At 45.1% G+C, this 23,902-nt stretch overlaps 1 protein-coding gene across 1 annotated transcript in view; it reads left to right on the top strand.

The window, feature by feature from the left end:
- The first annotated feature begins 5,256 nt into the window (after nt 1-5,256).
- Nucleotides 5,257-23,902, top strand: part of DECR1 (2,4-dienoyl-CoA reductase 1) — a 52,873-nt gene continuing 34,227 nt past the window's right edge. Inside the window, exons 1-2 of the mRNA XM_056112588.1 lie at nt 5,257-5,322; nt 6,625-6,801. Coding sequence (XP_055968563.1) covers nt 5,257-5,322; nt 6,625-6,801 — 243 coding nt within the window. The remainder of the gene's footprint in view (nt 5,323-6,624; nt 6,802-23,902) is intronic.

The following is a 23,902-nucleotide window of genomic DNA, read 5'->3' as shown; positions in this document are numbered from 1 at the left end:
TGGGTGTGGTTGTGACTGCTGAGGCTCCCAGAAGTACAGGGAGGTAGCGGGAGGTAGCCCAACTGGACCCCAAGAAAGCCTGGAGATTTCAGTCACAAAACCCTCAGATCCGAATTTTCAGCAGTTTATATCTTGGTGAGTTCGTCCTCAGATAGTGGGGTCCCACAGAAGGCATGTGGCGATTTTGGTTTGTGGGAGCAAGCGATTGCTGGAGGGCTCCGTTTGGGCGGGCACCAGGCTGACTTACCCCCTCCTCCAATTTGCCATGATCTGTTCAGCCTTGCAAGAGTCTAAGATTAACTGTGTCTTTTGATCTCTTTTGAGATTTATTTATGGGTCTCTGAAGCAAGGTCGATATATGACCTTGTAAAGCTGAGCCGGAGGTGGTTAGAGGGAATGGCTCCCACATACCTAACTTTTGGCCATTTAATTTCTCAGGAAATTCCTCAGTTGTTGGCGTCTGACCAAAGGCACAACAGCAATTTGGGGTATCAGGAAACCTGAAGGCACTACCAGGCTGCTGATGCACTTGTCCCATAGGTACAGGTTGACTTGCCAGCGGCACTGCACTCCTGATATCACCACATTTAGTGACTAAAGCTATTCCTGTTTCCTTCAGTTTTCACTTTCATTTCAGGCTGGAGTGATGGCACAGCGGGTAGGGTGTTTGCCTTGCACGTGGCTGACCTGGCCTCGCCTGCATGTTAAAGCCTAGCAAACTACCCATGATGTATTCGATATGCCAAACACAGTAAGAACAAGTCTCACAATGGAGACGTTACTGGGCACACTCGAGCAAATCAATAAACAACAGGACAGTGCTACAGTGCAGTGCTACCTTCCAAAAATTCCCTGGGAGTATAATTTTATGAGATTGCCAGCTCCTTATACTTCCTCCCCCCACCCCTCCCATTACTATATTACCAATTGCAGGTATGTCTGTGTAACCTTGAAGTCAACTTACAGGTCTGCCTACTAACGCACCACAAAGTTAAATACAGCTACTTCAGCTTAGGCAAACAGGGAAATGCTTGACAGCAGTCTAGAATATCATGAAGGCAGGAACAATGCTCAAATTTTCTCATCGTTCCTTTGTTTCGGTGGACATTTGAACAGGTGGAAAGAGGGACTTGAAACTGCTCTCTTGTTTATTTCTTGAAAAGCAGTGAGTGGGAAGCTGAAAAGTGGGGATCACATGCCTAGTACCTGTAAGGCCCTGAGGCAGTTCCCGATAGCATACAACTTTCTGAGCACTGTGTGGTGTAGGTCTGGTGTCCCCAGGCCTACAGCCCCTCCACTTCAAGTGATTAAACTTCTGCAAAACAAAGAGTTAAATACTTATAGGGTTTTTTTTTTGGGGGGTGGCATGGGGGGAGAAGAGGTTACTACACATAGTATACTCAGGGCTTCTGGCTCTATATTCAGGGAATACTTCTAGTGTGCTAAGAGGACCATATGGGATGTTGGGGATCAAACCCATGTCTGCCGCATGCAAGGCAAACATCCTACCCACTATACTATCACTCCAGCCCCAATCTTGTGTCTTGAGCCCACTTCAAATTCTCATTCCCTCATCTTGGTATCTCAGAATATTCCAGTTGTGATTGGATTTTGAAAAAAACTTTAGAGAGTAAATGAACCAAATCACAGCCCTGGGAGATACAACCAGATTCTTTTCTCACAGTGTGCCCTCCGATACAATTGAAAAATTTAGCACAATTTCAGTAATTTTTCACATTTTTGCAGCCCTAAGTGAAATTGGTCTCAGAGTATCACTTGTCCTAGAGACAAGTAGAAGAGAGGCTAACTTCACCCTAGAGAGTCCTAGAGAGGCAACCTTCCCATTCCATTTGAAGATATCTGCCCAGCTGACTCCAGCTGCCATTGCATAACTTATTTTTATAATTGACAGGTAAAGTAATGTAAGATCCCCAAACTACAAGGTGCAAATCTCGTCTTTATGGAATGAGAACACTTAAATCTATTTACTGAGATCATGTATTCGCCTTCCTACTAGGAGTCATTCAAGGAACTAATTAATGATTACAAAACACTTTGAAAATCTGAAGCTCACTAATCATCTAAATCATCTAAAACTTGTAAATTAGATGATGAACTCAAATAGCAGAGTATGTTAGAGCTATTCTAAAGAGAGATGTAATCTAGCTGTTATTTTATCCTAACAGCATCTACAAAGAGCTTCTTTGTCCCACACCAGGTGGCCTATAATAATCCTGCCGAATCTAATTTATCTTGTAAATGTCACAGATTAATAGAGCTACAAGTGGTTTTAGAAATGACATACACAACACTCCGATTTTGGAGGAACACCAGGTTAATAAAAGTTGATTTGCTCAGTAGCAGAAAGCCCATTTGTAGCGGACTCATGATCACAAAAGCTGGGGTTTCATGTTCCTCTGTGCACCTTTCCCTGGATCCCTTCAGCTAGTCTTAGCGGAGTCCTTAGAACTCTCTCTGCTCTGGAGCCATCCCTCTTCTATGCAGACAGGGAGCAAATACTGAATCAAAAATCAGAGGGTAGGGCCGGAGCCATAGTACAGCGGATAGAGTGTTTGCCTTGCGCACTGCCGACCCGAGTTCGATCCCCAGCATCTCATATGGTCTCCCAGCACTGCCAGGAGTAATTCCTGAGAGCAGAGCCAGGAGTAAACTCTGAGCATTGTTGGGTGTGACCCAAAAAGAAAAAAAAAAACAGAGGGTAGAACATTGTCAGCTATTGCTTTCTTTTCCCAGATTCAGACTTATACCCATGAGGAGGATTTTCGTTTCATGTCCCATCCATTCTGTATAAAATATGGACAAGTCCCCCTTCCAGGAGATTCCTTGTTATTCCTCAGTACCGAGAAATCAGCCAAAATAATCCGTAGTCACATCTGCCTTCTCCAACCTAAGTGGTTCTCTAGCCCTTTTTGGAAGACAGGTAAATGGCCACTTCTCCAGGCCCACTCTCTGCATCCCTGTTCTGAAACTGGTGCTACTTGAATTTAGCAAAGAGGAGTTTGTTAAATTTGCAGTTTGTCACTATTGGGGAAATGTTAGAAGCAAAATTTACCTCTATGGTGCATTTCTGAAAATACAAAAGAGAAAGAAAACAGATTAATTATTGAATAGCTATAAACCTGAACCACCGGTAGTCTGCTCAAAACATTTCAAAGGCAAAAAGAAATCCTACCCTCTTCCAGAGCCAAGCAGATGGGTTGTATGTATAACTAGTTCTCTGGTAAGAGGTTTGACAGAACCATTTGTCCTACACTCACTTGGAAATTAGGGTGGCCATCTGCATTAGCTTTATCCACAGAAAAGAACAAATCTCAATAGCACTAGGAGAGGAAGTAGTTGTTCCGGTTGGAACCAAGTATCAGGGTGAAGTTAGCCTCAAACCCCCCAGCAGAAATTTACAAGAAGGGACACTATCATTCTTGATGACTGTTTTTCAAAGAAATGGTCCTCAAGAAGTAGTTCTGTGTCTTTTATTTTAAAAAAGATAAGTATTTTGTTATGTTTATATTTATTCACCTTTGATAGAAAGTTTGTTTCCTTCACTTGGCTATCATGGTGCTGTGATGGACACCTGGGTTTATATGTCCTTCAAATTGGTGTTTTAGTAGCCTTTCAGATCAATACTCAGAAGTGGAATGGTTGCATAATTTGGTAGCTCTATTCTTAATTTTTAAAAGAATATTCATGTTATTTTCCATGGAGAACACCAATTTATATCCCTACCAACAGTATAGTTTAGGGCTCCCTCTTCTCCACATTTTAATTTCCATAAACCCCAGCTGTTTCCTCCATTAGGTGTCATTTCTCTGATACCACAACCTGGGGATTGGGATTTCAGTAAATGAACTTGGGTACCTCCAGAACCAGCCACCACCATGCTGAGACCACTCTCCACACGCATGCAGGTACCGGCAGAGGAACAAAGGCATGCGGGTCCAGGGGCTGAGATCTCCAAGCTTGCTTGGATCAGGGCTGAGCATCCTCCACCCAGATCCTCCATCTTTCAGGCAGGGGTCACACCCACCGACTGCACCCCCGGTGCCGTGTAATCCCATCAACGGCCAAGAACCAGAGACTATAAAACCCAGCTCCCGGAAGCGTGCGACATCTTATTATCTCATTCTTACTTTGGACAACCTGGCAGGCTACCAAATGTAACCTGCCCACACGGCAGAGTCTGGAAAATTCCCTGCGGCGTACCCAGTGTGCCAAATACCAGTAACAATGATGGGTCTCATTCTCCTAACCCTGAAAGAGCCTTGAATATGGCACTTTTTAAAATCTCAGGGCTAGGACAAAGGAGATGTTACTGGAGCCTGCTCGAGGCAATCGACAAACAACAGGATGATTGTAATCGTGATCGTGAACTTGGGTACAGGGACAGAAATATTTAATTATTGCATGTGTTCTCCACTTTCTTCCATTGCTTCTAGGCTTTTCTCTGTGACACTGTCTCTAGCTGAACCAAATAACTTTTCCTGTGTTGCCCATGTCCCTTCTTCCCATGTTTCCCAACGTTCTCAAATGAGTCTCTTCAACTGGATCCTTGCCTCAGGTCTGTTTTGAGTTGATAATGAGTCTTAATACTGTAAGGAATATACCGGTGGCCAAACTAGTGGGTTCATCATTTCTGTAGCAAAGGAGATCATCTACACAGAAAAACCATGCAGTGTCTTGGTAAAAGGGCATAAAACAAACAAATAAACAAAAAACAAAACCAACCCCATTCAAGCATTTAGACTCTGGATCATTTGGGAGATGGTAAATCTGTGTTTCCTCTGGACCAAATTAAAACAGAGCAGTCTTAGACCAGACTAGAAAGCCTGGGCATTACAATGCAGGAAGATTTAATGAAAATCTTTTCTTTTTAATTTCCCATACCCAACTGTACTACTTGCTGCTGAAAGCTGGGGGGGGAGGGGCAAGGGTAGGCGTACCTGGGGCCATCAGCATGCGAAACCCCCCGCCCCCCAACCCTTTGAGCTATCTCCTGACCAAATATAACTCTTCCTTATTGGTTGTCATTGATTTCAGATAGTGCCGAGGATCAAATCCAGCACCTCACACATTAAAGACCAGTGCCCTACCTGGTCCCTTCATTACATCTTTCTTTTTGGTTAGGGGAGACTCCAAACAGTGTTAAGGGCTCTGAAATAGGGATCACTCGGGGATGTGAGGAAGGCATCTCACTGGCTGTACCACCCGCAGCCCGTCTTTTCTATGAGGTGGATAAGAATGAGGCTACAGCTGGAATTGGTGAAGAAACAGTCAACTCACTTTGGTCAAGAGGAGGGAGGCCAGGTATTTGTGGTATTTGCTGCCATGAACTTGCTTTTGCCCCTGCCTGGACACAATTATGACATTGACTTGCTTTGTCTTTCCTGGTCAAGACCTCATTGGGACTTTGCGTGAAATTGCCTCTGGGAGCTGGGTTCTGTCAAATCTAAGATTTCAAGATCTGCTTGTGTGTGACTTCAGTCCAGAGCAAACTCTTTCTATTTTTTTCTTCTTTTGTTCCTTGGTAGTTAGAAAAGGCCAGAACTTGGTAAAAGGGCCAACCATTCACCTGCAATTAGGATACTCTTCCATTAGCCTGCCTGGGGCTCGATCATGATCACGATCACGATCATCCTGCTGTTCGTGGATTGCCTCTAGCAGGCCCCAGTAACATCTATTCATCCTAGCCCTGAGATTTCAAACAAATGCCACATTCAAGGCTCTTTCAGGATTAGGAGAATGAGACCCATCATTGTCACTGGTATTTGGCATATTGGGTACACCACGGGAAATTTGCCAGACTCTGCAGTGTGGACAAGTTACATTAGGTAGCCTGCCAGGTTGTCCAAAGTAAGAATGAGATAATAAGATGTCGCTTCCGGGAGCTGGGTTTTATAGTCTCTGGGTCTTGGCCGTTGATGGGATTATACCGTGCTGGGGGTCAGATGGTGGGTGTGACCCCTGCCTACTAGAAGATGGAAGATCTGGGTGGAGGATGCACAGCCCCTATCCGAGCAGGCTTGGAGATCTCAACCTGGGGCTCAAAGCATCCTTTTAAACATTGTCACATAGATCCTGAGTTAGGAACGAATATTCACATTTTCCAAGGCATTAAGAAATGGGATCAGGCCTCCATTAGCTTTTCACGAGCTTTTGCATGAATGTCACTGAGGGGCCAGAGAGACAGCACAGCAGCTAAGCCTGGTATTAATCTGGATCTTCGACAGAAAAATAAAAGTTTTATCTTTCGCTGAAAGTTCAGAACCGTACAGGCTGGGGCCAGGGGCCTCGGAGCCCAGCGCTGGGACCCTTCCTCCCGCTGGCCAGAGCAAACGCACGCGTTCGTTTTCAATTCCAGGCCCTGTTCTGTCCACGGACGTGCAAGCACGGGCCCGGGACGGCTTGAAAGCCACCGAACAGGGACGGGTGGGTGCAAAGCAACTTCGCAGGCGGCCTCGCTGGGTGGCGCGTTCCTGCAACCTGCCAACGCTTTTGCAGAAACGGGGAATCGTGCACCCCCCAGTGGCCACGGAGCAGGCTCTGGAAATTGCAGGAAGTGGGGGAAAGTGCAAAGAAAAGGGAAAATAATAATACTACTAATAAAAGGCCCGGAGAGGCGGCGCCCGGCTGCCCCCCTGGGGCCGGCGGCTGGCCCGGGGCGCAAGGGCGTCGCGGTCGCCGGCGCGGTGCCCGCCCTGCCCTCCGCCCGCCTTCGCCGTCGGAGCCGCAACATGGCGCTGCCAGGCCGCCTCTGCGGGGCGCGGGGGTCGCGGGTGGACGCGGGTAAGGGGGAACCCGTGGGGGGAGGGTCCCGGGGCCGCGGGAACGCGGGCGGGGGGCGCGGTGAGCCTCGAGGGCGCGGGCCCGGGGGCGCGGCGGGTGGGGCAGGGGCACGGGGGGGGGGGGTTCGAGACGCGCAGGCCCCGCAGGAGAGGGTCCGAGAGAGGTGGGGGGGGTCCTCAGGGAGGATGATGGGGGGTTCTCGGGATCGCCCCTCGCGCCCTTGAGCATCCGGGCTTGTAGTTTGGGGGGGGCGCTTCTGGCTGCGCGCGGGGAAACGGGCGTCCCGCAGCGGGGAGCTAAGTCACAGCCCGGGGGGACCCCCCCCAAAGGGGTCCCAGCTTGCAGGACCCCAGAACCCACCAAGGGTGCCCAGAGGGGCCGGCTGCAGAGCGAAAGCAGGCGGCGGGCGCGTTTGGAACAGTGGGTGCGGGTGGGTGCGGGCCGTGTCTAAAGGGAAGCCACGGGCGCACCCGGACCCAACCGAGAGGTTCATTCCCCCCTTTTTTTTCTTCTTGGGCCACACCCGGCCATGCACCAGGAGTTACTCTCCTGACTCTGCACTCAGGAATTACTCCTGGCGGTGCTCCGGGGACTATATGGGATGCTGGGAATCGAACCCCGGTCGGCCGCGGGCCAGGCAAACGCCCACCCCGCTGGACTGCGCGCCAGCCCTCTAAAACTTTTCCAAGCGGGGGCGTTTCAAGGTTAGTCCAGGCTTTCGCGACTCGTCAGGATTTAGGTTATAGGTCATTGTAAAAGAAGCCCAAGTTTGTGTGTGTGTGTGGCCTCTCTCTCTCTCTCTCTCTCTCTCTCTCTCTCTCTCTCTCTCTCTCTCTCTCTCTCTCTCCTTTCTTTCTCTTCTCCCTCTTTCTTTCTTTCTTTCTTTCTTTCTTTCTTTCTTTCTTTCTTTCTTTCTTTCTCTCTCTCTCTCTTTCTTTCTTTCTTCTTTCTCTTTCTCTCTCTTTCTTTCCTCTCTTTCTTTTTTCTCTTTCTCTTTCTTTTTTCTTTCTTTCCTCTTCTCTTTCTCTCCTTCTCTCTCTCCTCTTTCTTTCTTTCTTTCTTTTCTTCTTTCTCTTTCTCTCTCTTTCTTTCCTCTCTTTCTTTTTTCTCTTTCTCTTTCTTTTTTCTTTCTTTCCTCTTCTCTTTCTCTCCTTCTCTCTCCTCTCTTTCTTTCTTTCTTTTTTCTTCCTTCCTTCCTTTCTTCTCTCTTTCTTTTTTCTCTTTCTTTCCTCTTTTCTCTCTTTCTCTCCTCTCTTTCTTCTTTCTTTCTTTCTTTCTTTCTTTCTTTCTTTCTCTCCTCTCTTTCTCTCCTCTCTCTTTCTTTCTTTCTTTCTTTCTTTCTTTCTTTCTTTCTTTCTTTCTTTCTTTCTTTCTTTCTTTCCTCCTTCCTTTCCCTTTCTTATTTTGGCCACCCCTAGCAGTGCTCAGGACTTTCTCCTGCCTCTGTGCTCAGGGATCACTTTTGACTGGGCTCTGGGGGCCATATGGGCTGCCAGGAATCAAGCTTAGGGGTTTCTCCAATAGCCAGTCCTGTGCTTTTGGGAGTAGAGTCACCTATGGACCAGACTGCTAAAATCATTAGGACTGCAAAATATGTTCATACAGTATCCCGACTTTTCTGGCGCCACTAGAAATACAGCCTGGGATAAAATTAATCAATTAAAAAATTACTGATATCTGACAATTCTGAAATCCTGTTTTTCATGACAAAAACAGAAGTTTTGAGAGGGAGGTTTGGAAAGTGGAGCAATCCGTATCCGTTTGTTTTGTTTTGCTTCCGAGCACATGAAATTTAGTTCCTGGGAGAAGTTTTTCACTGTGAAGTGGGAGATTTTTAAAGGAACATCATGTTTTTGCCGGCAGATAAAAATTGCTACAATTAAAAAAAATCCTCATTTGAACATTTTTGTTACCAAGAACCAAGAGAAATGTTTCATTTCTCATACATCCTATGAATGAAGTGCTTATTAAATTGTGCCATGAATTGGTAGGCATCAGTTCAGTGCAACAAACATTTTAGAACTGGCTCTTGGCCTAGCCTTGGACTTGGGCCTGATAGTGCAAATATTGCAACATAGGAATTATGTCTAAGTTGAAATTTTTTCTACTGGGGAAAATACACTCTCATTTAGTTGTCTGTTGATTATCAGGAAATGCTAATTAAGCTTCTACTGAAGCATTGGGCATACTTTGATGGTGCTTTTTGAGAAGAGAGAACTCCAGCTACTAGGACCACCTGTGATCTTCAAGCCACAGATAATGTAATAATAACAGAGTGGGTCTTGATATTAATTTAGCGGTGAAAAATTAGTTTAAGTAAAACAAATTGGGGATAGTATAGGAAATGCCAGAATTCATCTCATGAAGTCAAGTTTAAGTTGTGAAACTAAACTAAGCATGTATTTTGGCAAAGTCATTAGTTGTCATCTAATTCACGTTGCCATTCGTTTTATTTTCATCAACAGTTAGAGCTTTAGTATTTCTGTAAAAGTGATGTTGGCTAATATAAAAGTAGCACAGGAACAACAATAAAATAACAGGTGACCCCAAATTCACCACCCAGAAATAAATAGGGTTAATATTGGTAAATAACATTGGAGACATCTTTTTAACCACATTTGTATGGGTGAAAAAATGGTTAAGTGGACAAAATTTTCTTTTTTTTTTGTAGGAGTACTGCTATTTATTCAGCCACTGATTAGCTGATTGAATTGTGCATGAACTCCACCTTACTTTTTTTTTCTTTTCCATTTTTTATAATTTTATTTATTGAGTCACCGTGAGAGCAGTTACAAAGCTTTTGGGTCTAAGTCTCAGTCATACAATGAAACACCCATACCTTCACCAGTGCCCATTCTCCACCACCAAAAATCCCAGTATATCCCCATCCCACACCCTCCCCCTGCCTATGGAGCAGATGATTTCTACATTACTCTCTCTCTACTTTGATCACATTCACTATTTCGACACCAGACCCACCATTATTTAAGATTTTACCCCAACACTCAGATCTGCTGAAAAGGCAACAATACACAATTTGTGTTCTATTGCTGGTTATGAATAACATATGATGTCGTGTGTCTGCAGTAGGGCCATGTGGTTTTGAAATTCTGAAATTTTAACACTTAAATCTGGAGGGATTTCTGCCAAAAGCCACTGGGTTTAGAGATCTGCTCCTGAGTCTCTGGGATCATGGCCATTGAGCAGCTTGATGAGGAGCCAAAGAGGCCGTTTGTGGGCGATGACTTGGGGTCTCATTGGGGTGGGGAAACAGGTCCGGCTCCACCTCCTCCCCCCCATCCCGTGAAACCCAACAAGTTTCGTCACTGCGTGCCCAAGCCTGACTGTCCAATGGCCTCTGGAGGATGACAGCCACCAAGTCGCCAAGAGGGAGCAGGCGGAGGGACAGCACCCATTCCCCCCTGGGGTGGCCCGACGACAGTAACCTACTGCGGGGTCCGGACACATTTCTGCCAAAAGCCGCTGGGTTTCGAGATTTGTTTCTGAGTCTCTGGGATCAAGGCCGTTGAGCAGCTTGATGAGGAGCCAGAGAGGCCGTTTGTGGGTGATGACTTGGGGTCTCATTAGGGTGGGGAGGACAGGCCCGGCTCCACCTCCCCCCCAATCCCGTGAGACCCAACAAGTTTCGTCACTGCGGGCCCAAGCCTGACTGTCCAATGGCCTCTGGAGGATGACAGCCACCAAGTCGCCAAGAGGGAGCAGGCGGAGGGACAACACCCTTTCCTCCCTGGGGTGGCCCGGCGACAGTAACGTATTATGGAGTCCGGATGCATTTCTGCCAAATGCCACTGGGTTTTGAGATTTGTTTCTGAGTCTCTGGGATCATGGCCGTTAAGCAGCTTGATCAGGAGCCAGAGAGGCCATTCGTGGGCGATGACTTGGGGTCTCGTTGGGGTGAGGAGGACAAGCCCGGCTCCACCCTCATCCCGTGAGGCCCTGTGTGTCTCGTCACTGGGGGCCCAAATGTGACTATCCAGTGACCTCAGACGGATGGCGGCCACTGGGCCACCAGGGGGAATAGGCCAAGGCACGAAACCTATTCCCACCTGGGTTGGCCCAGCACCGGTAGCCTACTGCAGAGACCAGATGCATTTCTACCTAAAGCCACTGGGTTCTGAGATTTGTTTCTGAGTCTCTGGGATCATGTCCATTAAGCAGTTCAATCAGGAACCAAAGAGGCCTTGCCTCCAATTATATAGCTGAGCCCGAGGTGGTTTGTGGGTGTGTTTCCCACATACTTAACTTTTGGCCATTTACTTTCTTGGTAAACTTTCCCCCAAGTTTTTGGGGTCTGGCCAAAGGCACAGCAGCAATTTGGGGGTATCTGGAAGTCTGAAGGCGCCATGAGGCTGCTGATGCACTCGCTTCACAGGTACAGATTGACCTGCTGGCGGCACCATACCCCCCAAAATTTTCTTTAGATACTATATTTTTTCTTTAGGATTTAATCAGCATTTCCTTATTTTTTTTTAGGACACTGAATAGTCTCAGGAAGAAAGATGTAGAAGAACAACAGTGTTTTCTTCTTCATGTTTTTTTCCCCGTGTGTTTTGGGTTTTCTTTTAAACTTTTAAAATATCTAGGTTTTACTTAGGATTTGTTAGAAATATTACGTTTATCTAAGAAAGTTTGGTTTTTAACCTAACTTAAAATTCCAGAATATGAAATCCTCAAATGCAAGGATTTCCATCTGGTTTGGTTCACCATTATAGCTCTGGGCCTACCATAGGGTCCAACATTTAGTAAACATGTAAGATATATCTATTACATGAACAAATGTTTGTACTCTGTTGTTGTACAATGCCTGTGGTTCATAGTCTATCACTATCACTGTTACTGTTTTTGGCATATCGAGTACACCATGGGTAGCTTGCCAGGCTCTGCCTTGCGGCCAGGATACTCTTGGTAGCTTGCCAGGCTCACCGAGAGGGATGGAGGCTTTTGGGGTAGCCACTAATCACCTTTACAGGTGTTCCCTGTCAGGCATATATGCGGGCAGGATACTCTCAGTAGCCTGCCGGTTCTCTGAGAGTGAGAACTGGAGAATAAGAGGTCACATGGCCACAAATGCAGCTGCACGCTTCCGGGACTTTGGTTTTATAGTCTCTGGATCCTGGCTGTTGATGGGATTACACGGCAGTTGGTGGGTGTAACTGTCCAGCTACTGGAAGATGGGGGAGTTGGGTGGAGGAGGCCCAGTTCCGAACCAAGCAGGCTTGGAGATCTCAGCCCCGGGTCCCGCACACCTGGGTTCCTCTGCCAGTTTCTTCATGTGTGAGGCTCGTCCAAGCGTGTGGAGAGTGGTCTCAACATGGCTGTGGCTGGGTTCCCGGAGGTCTTCAGCTGTTGGGCTCTGCTTGGGGTGGAGAGGGAAACTCAACCCGCCCCACTTCAAGGGGCCCCAGTGAGGACAGCCAGGCGTGGGGGCAGAAGACTCTGCGTTGTTCTCTTCCGGGAGCTTGGTTTTAGAGTCTCTGGATCCTGGCCATTGATGGGGTTACATGGCAGTTGGTGGCTGTAACTGTCTAGCTACTGGAAAATGGGGAATCTGGGTAGAGGAGGCCCAGACCTGAACCGTTTATAGTCCATAAAGTTGAAAAGATGATAGTATTGATGATAGCCAGTTGACATCAATAGCACTGTCCTCCCATTGTTCATCGATTTGCTTGAGCGGGTCCAGTAATGTCTCCGTTGTGAGACTTGTTGCTGTAGTGTTTGGCATATCGAATACGTCACGGATAGCTTGCCAGGCTTTGCTGTGCGGGAGAGATACTCTCGGTAGCTTGCCGGGCTCTCCTAAAGGGGCAGAGGAATTGAACTCAGGTCGGCCAAGTTGGCCGCGTGCAAGACAAACGTCCTACTGCTGTGCTATCACTCCAGCCCTCAAATATCTAATTTTAGGAATAACTAGTAGAAGTGAAAATAATATCAAATGAGTAGATTTTAATGTTCCAGAACCCCTACCATGCTTTCATTTCTCTCAACCACAAATCTTCATGAATAAAATGTATGGTTACTTGGTTCTAAGTAAGATGGTTGACATCAATAGGCTGTCAAGATGAAGATGTGTACTATAATGCATGTATAAACAAAGAGTGTACCAAAATAGGAAGGGATGGCTTCCTGTAGGAGGCATCTCTTGGGGCTTGCTTTTGGACAAACTGGGATTTGTCCTCCAATACATTCTAGATCTGGAATCGGAACATGACCTATTTCTAAAATTTCAGCTGCTTTAGGATTGTGTAGTATTTGAGGTGGGGGGAGGGTACAGTGCATGGAAATGAGACTGCATCGGCTGTTTGGAGTCAGGGCAGATGTGGTTCACTTCAGGCAGAATGAGCATTTACTATGTGCTTGATTCCATACTGTGGATGTGAGGATAAGAGGAAATGCTGAGTTTTGTTCTCAGGAGTCTTACGACTTCGTGTTGTTCTGGTATAACATGGTGCGTGTCTGAAGTGATCTAGGAGGTGGTCTAAAATAAATAGCGTCTCTCTTCTTCAAGTTTAAAATAATTATTTTATTTATTTTTTATCAAGGAGCCATGATTTACAAAGTTACAGTTGAGATTTTTTTTTTTTTTTTGCTTTTTGGGTCACATCTGGCGATGCACAGATGGCTCTGCACTCAGGAATTATCCCAGACGGTGCTCAGGCAACCATATGGGATGCTGGGAATCGAACCTGGGTTGGCCACGTGCAAGGTAAATGCCCTACCCGCTGTGCTATTGCTCCAGCCCCCGAGTTTTAGGCATACAATAATTCCACAACAATCCCTCCTCCAGTGTCAATTTCCCTCTGTCAGTGTTCCCAGTCTCTTCTTCAATTTGAAAAATAACATTAAAGATGGAGGGCAGATGGTCATTTGTTGCATCCTGGTGTGAACAGTGGGTCCAGCTTCCTGGGCTACTTGGATTGGATAGATTTCCCATCCCAGGAGGACAGCGAGAAGGTCAAATAGGCCCATAACCCAATTATTCTCTCAAAATTCACAAGTCAAGGAAGCAGAAAGACTGGGTGTGTTGGGTGAAGTGTGGAATCTGCCTCTGTGGGAACCAGGTAAGGAGCCTCTGAGAGAATTTTCCCAAGAACAGGGAGCAAGTTTGCAGAACCCTCTGGAACGGAGCATTGCAGAAGCGTCAAGGGAATGACACTGGAGGTCAGAGAGCTGAGGAGAGAGGACACAGGGGACACCTCAGCGTTTGTGAGTGAAGGGAGAGGCAGGGTTTCAAGGCTGACTGGATAGAGAATAGTGTGCCTGGGACCTGGAGGAGGGGGACCAGGCAAAGTGAAAGGAGAGTGAGAAGGAGTCACCAGCATCTACAGGTGAATAAATGCTCGCCATAGGGCTCAAATACCCACGTCGCTGTGCTGAGGGAACAAGCTTGAAGAATCATATGGGACGCTAGGGATTGAACCCGGATTGTCTGGGTGTGGAAGGCAAGTGCCTTACTTGCTGTATTATCTTTCCAACTCATAAAACGCAATTAAAAAGGAAGGAAATCCTAAAGTTATCCAGGGTTATATTTAGAAAATCCTAAAGTTAGCCAGGGAAAACTCCTGTTGATGTTTGGCAAACGTGTGTGTGTGTGTGTGTGTGTGTGTGTGTGTGTGTGTGTGTGTGTGGAGAAAGTTCAAAGCTGAATCTCCTTAGTCTTTTCGTTATAGTGGAAAATCGCTTTATCTGATTTTAGCTGTGGTGAGAAAAGTATTTTGAGACAAGAACTTATGGGGCCGGGCAATATAGACTGTGATTGTAATTGATTACAATTGCATCTGGGTACCCTTCCCCCTGTAAGTCATTTCATTTCCCAGCCCTTCTGACACCGTCCTGATTTCTTAGTGGGCTGCTACATGGGACATTTTTATTTCCCCCACTTCCTCTTGTTTTACGGCCACTCCTGACAGTGCTCAGGGCTTACTCCTAGCTCTGTGGCTCATCACTTCTGGCAGGATTCAGGGGACCATGGAGAGTGCTGGGGTTGAACCCTGGTATGCCATGTGCATACCACTCTATTTCAATAGCAACAATCTACCCTGACTCTACCCTTCACTATTCCCTACAGCATATGCATACTACATATTCACGATCACGATGACCATCCTGTTGTTCGTCGATTGCCTCGAGGAGGCCCTAGTAACGTCTCCTTCGTCCTAGCCCTGAGATTTTTTAAAAAGTGCCATATTAAAAGCTCTTCCAGGGTTAGGAGAATGAGACCCATCATTGTTACTGGTATTTGGCACATTGGGTACGCCACGGGGAGTTTGCCAGACTCTGCCGTGTGGGCAGGCTACATTCGGTAGCCTGCCAGTTTGTCCAAAGTAGGAATGAGATAATAAGGTGTTGCGCAGCCATGAATGTGGATGCGCGATTCCGGGAGCTGGGTTTTATAGTCTCTGGGTCTTGGCTGTTGATGGGATTACACGGCGCCAGGGGGCCAGTTGGTGGGTATGACCCCTCCCTACTGGAATTTGGAGGATCTGGGTGGAGGATGCTCAGCCCCAATCAGAGCAGGCTTGGAGATCTCAGCCCTGGGACCCGCATGCCTTTGTTCCTCTGCCGGTACCTTCATGCGTGTGGAGAGTGGTCTCAGCATGGTGGTGGCTGGTTCTGGAGGTCTTCGGCTGCCAGAGCCCTGGTCGGGGTGGGGAGGGAAACTCAACCCACTCCCCTCCAAGGGGCCCCGGTGAGGACAGCCAGGCGCAGGGGCAGGAGACTCTGCGCTGTTCTCTTCCGGGAGCTGGGTTTTATAGTCTCAGAGTCTTGGCCGTTGATGGGATTACAAGGCCAGTTGGTGGGTGTGAGCCCCGCCTACTGGAATTTGGAGGATCTGGGTGGAGGATGCTCAGCCCCGATCTGAGTAGGCTTGGAGATCTCAGCCCCGGGACCTACATGCCTTTGTTCCTCTGCCGGTACCTTCATGCGTGTGGAGAGTGGTCTCAGCATGATGGTGGCTGTTTCTGGAGGTCTTCGGCTGCCGGAGCCCTGGTCGGGGCGGGGAGGGAAACTCAACCCGCTCCCCTCCAAGGGAACCCGGCATATTAATAGATTTAATTTATTTCTCTCCCTTCACCTCAATGATACTATTTCTACGGTTAGACTATTTCTACTCTTTTGTTTACATTGCATTGCTATCACCTAATCCAGTGACAGTAGATGCTCAATAAAAAACTTGCTGAAAATAAATGAATTGACTATATGGAATCATAAATTATATTTAATGTATTTTTTATGAGCAGATTCCCAAATTCAAATGGACCTGTATTCTTTGTTCTTTTTTCTTATTTTCTTTCTTTTTTTCTTTCTTGCTTTATTTATTTATTACTTTTTGGGTCACACCCAGCGATGGTCAGGCATTACTCCTGGCTCTGCACTCAGAAATCACTCCTGGCAGTGGTTGGGGGACCATACGGGATGGTGGGGATCGAACCCAGGTTGGCTGCTTGCAAAGCAAACGCCCTTCCCACTGTACTATTGCTCCTGCCCCCCCAAACAGACCTTTGAACGAGCAATTTCATCTTTTTTTTTTCTGGTTTGAAAAAAGATAGTTTTATCTAAAGTGATGGGGCAAATAAAAAATGACTCAAATGAGAGCAAGCAGGAGTGAAATCCCTAGTTGAAAATTCCAGATTGCCTGCTAACTGATCTCTGTTTTCATTCCCCTTGGTTGTGTAGTGATTGGGAAAACATTTGGGCTAGAATGAACTGCAGGCAGAGGAGAACTGTAATAAAAATGGGGAGTATACCCTGTAGCAACTACTTTTTCAAGGAACCGTGTTCTTCTCATAAGATGCATCATTACTTAAAAATGTAATTTCTATCTTGCTTCTGGCAACAACTGCATAATTCAGCCCAGCCACTGGAGTGTTGTCCAGCAAAGTGTCTTAGTATTTGTTCAACCTTACCTTCAGGTTGCTGTGGCAACGGGATCTGTGTTGTTTCAGGAGCTCAGAATCAGTGGTTGCAGAGCAATGCCTGGCTCTCAGTGGAGGAGGGGCAAGAGGGGCTCAAACAATCCTCACAGACTCAAGTTCAAGCTGGGCTGGGACAGGCCACGGAGTGTAGAATTTGGCTTCCACCTTTAAGTGGGTTGTTTTTTCCTTCACAGGGAACTTCCTTTTCTGCTTGGAAGCATCAAGTAGAGAGTTCCACGTAATTGTCCTTATTATTTTTATTATTTCCTTATTATTTCCAACTGCCTCCTGCTTTTAGAACTATACCCACTCTTCTGAAGTAGTAGTGGTGTGGGTGTTGAAAGGAATGCATGCTTTCTAGCACCTGGCCACGTTTCGGAAGTTGCTACTGAAGGCTTTTGTGTGTAGACTGAGTCACTTTGGGAATGCAAAGATCATGTACTCTTCAAAATCATCCTTTGAAAAATTAAGATTATCCAAGGTTTACCAAACTGACTTTTTTATATGACGGGTAAGCTCCAGTCTTGCAGGACTCTTACCATGTGAATCTGAGTTAGGATAAGTTTTATTGTTCATCAGTTCACTGTGAGCCAGAGAGAGCTTAATGGACCAGGGCACATACTTTGCATGCCCGTTTGTGGTCCCCAGCTGGTTTCTTGAACAGTGAGCCAGGAGTAGCCCCTGAGAACTGCTAGATAAGACTCAAAAAACCAAAACCAAAACAGAATTCATGCTGACTTAAACTAATAGGTATTTAGAAATATAAAATTTAGATGTACGATTTCATTGTCTGACAAATACAGTTCACATTGATTGTTGAGTACAGAGTACTTTTTCCTGCAAATAAAGTGTTCCGCCATCCTGAAACAATCAATGCTAATTTTCTTCGACTATCACTTTGTATTCCTGTATCTCCTCCCAGCATTGTATGCTTATGTGAAAGATTTGGTTTTATGTTTATGTTTTTAATTTGGAAGATGCACCTTCCAGGCAATGGTGGAAGAAGGCCTGTGCCCTGCCCCTTTCTCAGAAATTCTTTTTTTTTTTTTTTGCTTTTTGGGTCACACCCGGCGATGCTCAGGAGTTCCTCCTGGCTCTGCACTCAGGAATTACTCCTGGCTGTGTCCCGGGTACCATATGGGATACGGAGAATTGAACCTGGATCGGCCGCATGCAAGACAAACGCCCTCCCTTGCTGTCTTATCACTCCATCACTCCGGCCCCCAGAAATTTTTGAGCATGTGGGCCTGTGGTTCAATGGGAGGGTGCAGGGTCACAGGATCTGTGGTGCTTGGGGCTTCTGGGACTGCACCCAGGAGTGCTGGGAGAAGAGGGGCATATTCATGAGGAGCCAGTGATCAAACCAGCATGCAGATCATGTACCTGACCCCGTACTATCGTTCATGTCCCCTTGGTTTTATTTTATTTTTGCAGAGGATGGTTGGGCAAGCCACACCTGGCATTGCTCAGAGCTTACTCCTGTCTCTGAACTCAGGGATCGATCACCCCTGGCAGAGCTCTGGGGTATCATATGTGGTGCCAAGGATCAAGGCCAGGTCAGCTGCATGCAAGGATAACACCTTAGCCATTGTACTATCTTTCTGGCCCCACTGTTAATTATTTTTACAATATCAATGTGGATATTTATCAGTACCAAACCATTTGCTTTATCTCTGTAAATCTTTCCTCAGGGGCTGAGCGTGAATAATTTCTTGTAGATCCTTGCAGCAGTTCTTGTGTATAATCAACACATGTGTGAAGATAGCCTCCCTTAAGAAATAACCACACCTATGGGAGCATGCTAGAAGTATACCTTCATGAAAATCCCCCGGAGTGCATGGTACTCACTGCTGCTATCCAGTGAATATTTGTTGAATGACTCAATGCACCATTATAGCATTGTTCATGTTGGACATATCAATTCTAGCTTCATTTTCCTGGGGGATACTATCCTGTAGTGGCCAGGGGGACCTAGACCAATCCTCAAAACTGTGGGCCAGCTGTGCAGGCTGGGTGACTGGGCTGGCGGCTGAGTCTGTGGCCCTGTGATTGGGGCTTCTCGGGTCCCACCCCTGCTTTGGGACTCCAGGGCTAGTCCTGGTGGTGCTAGTGGGGGCTGGCATGGGGGCTGCGGGCAGTAATCATTAGCTGGGGTTCAAATGGGGGCCTGAGGCATGCCAGGTGTGTGCTTGCACATTCTGGAGCTATCCCCGGTCTTCTCTCCATTGAAAAACTATTTTGTTACATGGGTGTGTCTTGATTATATATCATCACCTCTGGACACAAGACAGCACATTTGGACCAATCTTTATTATGAACAATGATTTAGTAAATATTTTAGGCTATCTTGAGTACTTTGAATTTTTTAATTCCTGAAAATCATTTGTGGGGGGTACAATTTGGGCCACACCTGGGTGTGTTCAGGGCTTACTTGCTAGTTCTCGAGTGATGTGTCGGGGGCGCAGAGATAAGCAAGGCATGTGGAATGTTGAATAACGGGAGGCTAAAGCTCACTCAGGCCATTTAGCATTGGCTGGCTTTTGCAACCCTTGATTGGGTTGACAGTCAAAACATCCAGCATCCCTCAGAGTGCATAAGATCAAAATACCATATAAGATCAAAACACCTTCAAGTACATATTATTTTGTAGCCTAATGACACACACAAGGTTCTTGGTGAAATAAATCAGACCACCTTGTAAATCTTTACATCCCACTTCCCACATATTCCACGTCAACATCTATGCACGTCTACACAATAGCCCAGTAAGGTACTTATTTAACTGTCATCCAAACATAGCACAGTTAATCTATAACAAAAAGCAGCTGCATCAGGACATGCTGACCCCAATCCAGTTCATTAAGAGTTCCTAGCTGTTTGCAGCTATGATAGGGCCTTGTTTGCAAGGCAGAGCATTCCGGGAACTTCCTCATGACTCTGGTCAGGCTCCAAGGCTTACTCCTGGCTCTGTGCTCAAGAATTACTCCTGGCAGGAATTAGGGGACCATATGTGATGCCAAGGTTGAATCTGAGTTGACTCTATCCAGGGCAAGCAAGCGCTATCTCTATAGCCTCAAATACCTAAAAATAGACAAAACTAAGTTTTCTAACTCATGAATACTGGACTTCTTTCCATTTATTTAGGTCTTTTATAATTTCTTTATGACCTTATTTTAGTTTTCACTTTATAGATCTTTTGCCTCTTTAAGTTCATTAATATTTTGTTTTATGTGATGTACAAAGAAGTATTTGTTTCATTTTCATTCTAGAATATAAGTTTTAATTTAGCTTCTCCCTCTCCCTGAGCAAATAAATAAGTAAACATATCTGTTGGATAAATAAATAAATGTGGAGTTCCCAGGGTTTCATAGTTAACATTTTATTGTTCATGTTTTTATTGTTTCCTTTTTTCCCCCATTAATTTAGGTGCTGTAATTTAGATACACAGGCAGGTGGGACTTACTGTCTGTATAACTTTACAGAGTGCTTAGTATGAAGGGGAATAAGAATATAGCTATTTTTTTCTGGGATATTAAATTAAAATATTTTGGAGGCATATAATTGGTGCTCAGGAGGGTTGGGGAGACCCTCACAGTGATTCTTTGCCAGCTGGGCCAGAAATTCAAAGGCCCTGTGATGTCAGGGATTACCTGGAGGTCCAGGGGAGAGGGCACCCAGGGCTACACTCAGAAGTGTTTGGGACCCCCTGCAGTGCCGGGGATACAGTTGGGGTTGGTTGGAGGTCAGGCCTTTTCCTTAACTCCTGGGCTATCTCTTTGCCACTCCCCACCTCCGTTTTTTTTTTCCTGGCATATTTTAGAACTTCAAAGGCTTAAACATTTTATTGCAAAAATTGGAGGAATTTAGAGAGTGGAGAAGTTTTGAGAGAGTTTAAACATCTCTAGATAAACCAATTGATATGAAAGCGGTTATTTCCACTTTAAAAAATCTTTATTTCTAGGAAAAGCACAAGCAATATTTGATAATCTTTAAAACCCTTTTTGGTAAAGTCTGTTTTATAGCCATATTTAAAAAATTTTTTTTTAATTAGTGAGACATCATGAGGTAAAGTTGTAGACTTACAAACTTTCGTGCTTGGGTTTCAGTGATACAATGATTGAGTACCCATCCCTTCACCAGTGCCCATTCTCCACCACCAATGATCCCAGTAGCCCTTCCAACTCCCACACCCCATCCCCTCCACCCCACCCTGCCTCTGAGGCAGGGCATTCCCTTTTGCTTCGGGTCTTATAGTTTGCAATAGAGGTATTGAGTGGTCATCATGTTCGGTCTATAGTCTACTTTCAGCACGCATCTCAAATCCCGAGGTGAGTCCTCCAAACACCCTTTACTTGGTGTTCCCTTCTCTATCTGAGCTGCATTTTCCTCCAGCATGTGCTGCCAGCTTCCAAGCCCTGGAGCAGACCTCCTGGTACTTATCTCAACTATTCTTGGGTGTTCGACTTCCATTCTGTTACTTCATATTCCCCAGATGAGTGCAGTCTTTCTATGTCTGTCCCTCTTTCTGACTCATTTCACTTAGCATGTTACTTTCCATGTAGAACCACTTGTATGTAAATGTTATGATTTCATCTTTTCTAACAGCTGCATAGTATTCCATTGTGTAGATGTACCAAAGTTTCTTTAACCAGTCATCTGTTCTCAGGCACTCAGGTTTTTTCCGAATTTTGGCTTTTGTGAACAGTGCAGCAATGAACATAGAAGTGCAGATGTCATTTAGACTGTACCTTTTTTGACTCTCCGGTATGTATTCCCAGGAGTGGTATTGCTGGGTCAAATGGGAGCTCAGTTTCTAATTTTTTGAGAATCATCCTTACTGCTTTCCAAAAGGGCTGAACTAGTCGGCATTCCCACCAGCAGTGAAGGAGAGTCCCTTTCTTGCCACATCCACACTAACACCGGTTGCTTTCGCTCTTTTGGATGTGGGTCAGTCTCTTTTGGTGTGAGATGATATCTCATTGTTGTTTTGATCTGCATCTCCTATAGCCACTTTTTATGACTTGAAAACAAATGTCATATGTAGACATATAATTTAAAATAAAATGTTCATGCAGGATCCTTCTTTACAGAAACTGGAGACTGTATGCATAAGGTCCTGTGTGGCCTATTCATTATTTCATTGCTGAACAACGTGCATTTCAGCAGAGGGCTTTAATTTGATATTCAAAAATATTTATGCTGTGATCTATCACCATGCATGCATGTATGAATTAAAATGTATCAGTTTCTTTAGTTCTGGTTTGTTGGGGAAGGGGTACCAGTATTGATTAGATAAAATTGATATAAGTGAAACTAGGCCTTTCACATTATAGATAGTGGAAATTTTTATTATCAAATGTTATTATTTTTTCTTTACATTATTATTTACTGTGCCGATTAGGAGGTTGAGAAAGTGATTAAAAATGAGAGAAGAGATAAAACTTACACCTACATAATCTTTCCATATTTATTTTTTATAAGGCACCAAATTAAATTCCCTGTACATGTCAACACTAAGAAATAAAAGTATCTGTAGGGCTTTTGAAAAATTAGGACACATTTTTCCCATTATTACTAGGTAATGACAAATTCGCCAGCCTAGTTGCACAAATCCCCTGATTCATCATCTTAATGTAATAGTTCTGAAGTGGGTGGCAGCCTTAAGTAAAACATCCATTTATGTAGAGAATTTTTATTGTAGGTTCTTGTAATATCATGCTTTGGCACAAAGATGCAAAGAGGGAAAAAAAAGTCTGCACAAAGTGGAGCTAAGGGAAGCATAATAACCAGCATGGATCATAAGCAGATTTGTGAATTTATCTTCATGAATTATGTTATGTATGTTCTTAAATTTTATCTTAGTGGCATTTTTCCTCATTATAAAACCAAATCACATTTGTGCAATATACCAAGCAAAACCACAAAAGCAAATAATCATCCATAATTCCATTTCTTAGAGATACTAATCACACAGGGTAATAGATGATTCCAAAGTCAGATATATCTTGAAATTGAGCAATATTTACTACTTATTATTATTTCTCTTCAAAAGGTGGTCACTTATCATCTCTGTGTTTCAACTTCCTAATCTACAAATGAGGGTAGTTACTTCCTACTGAGAGATACTACAGCAGGTAAGGCACTTGCCTGGCATGTGACTGATTCTGGTTCAATCCCTGGCACCACTATGGTCCCCTGAGCACCACCAGAAGTTATCTCTGAGCATGGAGCCAGGAGTAAACCCTGAGCACATCTGGGTATGGCGAACCAAAACAACACACAAAAAATAGACTTACCTTCTAGAACTGTTGTGAGATAATGCACTAAAAGTCTGGTAGACATTGGTATACCTGATACAAATTGAGCCTACTGCTTAACTGTTGTTTCCTTAGCTTTTTTTTTTGTAGCACTTTTTAACTCAAAAAGTTTATATATATGTATGTATATGCATATATGTACATATATAAATAAAAATATAAATATGTATGTGGGTATGTATACATATATATATGAAAAAGTGTATTTCTCCTACCACCATTATAAGCATTTGGCTGCTCAGTTTCCAGTTGATGGGCAGATGAGCAGCCTCATCCTAAATTGGTGAGCACCTTTCTGATTATTTCCTTAGGATGAATTTGTCGCCCATATGACGGTTGTCTGCTGAGCTTATTGGAAGACACTAGCAGGAAATGAGATTCACTCTTGCAACCATGGAGAATATCACGTTTTTGGGGGGGAGCAATAAGCTCTGAGTAGAGGGGTGGTACACAGGATGGTTGGGGAAGGTTCTGGAATCTGTCAATCCTATTTGAGGGTTTTGTTTATGTCCTTGTTTAGTTTTTAGACCACACCTGGCAGTGCTAAGAGCTCTGCACTCAGGGATCGCTCCTGCTAGGCTCAGGGGTACATGTATATGGTGCCGGGGATCCAATTCGGGTTAGCCACATGCAAAGCAAGTGCCCTGATCTCTGTACTTTGTCTCCAGCCCCATGAGTCTTGGTTCTGCAATTTGGGGGAAGTAGAATTAACTTCTCAGGAACCCTCGTCTTCAGTGAGGTGGGGCGGTGAAAGTTAGTTAGTTATCTTAACTCGATATGTGGCAAGCATTTATTCTATACTAACTCTTAGTATTCATTATGCTCAGTGCTTGAAGTTTGCTTTTATAC

Source organism: Sorex fumeus, unplaced genomic scaffold, assembly GCF_029834395.1.
Source record: "Sorex fumeus unplaced genomic scaffold, SorFum_2.1 ptg000002l, whole genome shotgun sequence".
NCBI lineage: Eukaryota > Metazoa > Chordata > Mammalia > Eulipotyphla > Soricidae > Sorex > Sorex fumeus.
Note: the sequence above shows the minus strand (reverse complement) of the source record. Positions and strands in the feature narration are given on the sequence as shown.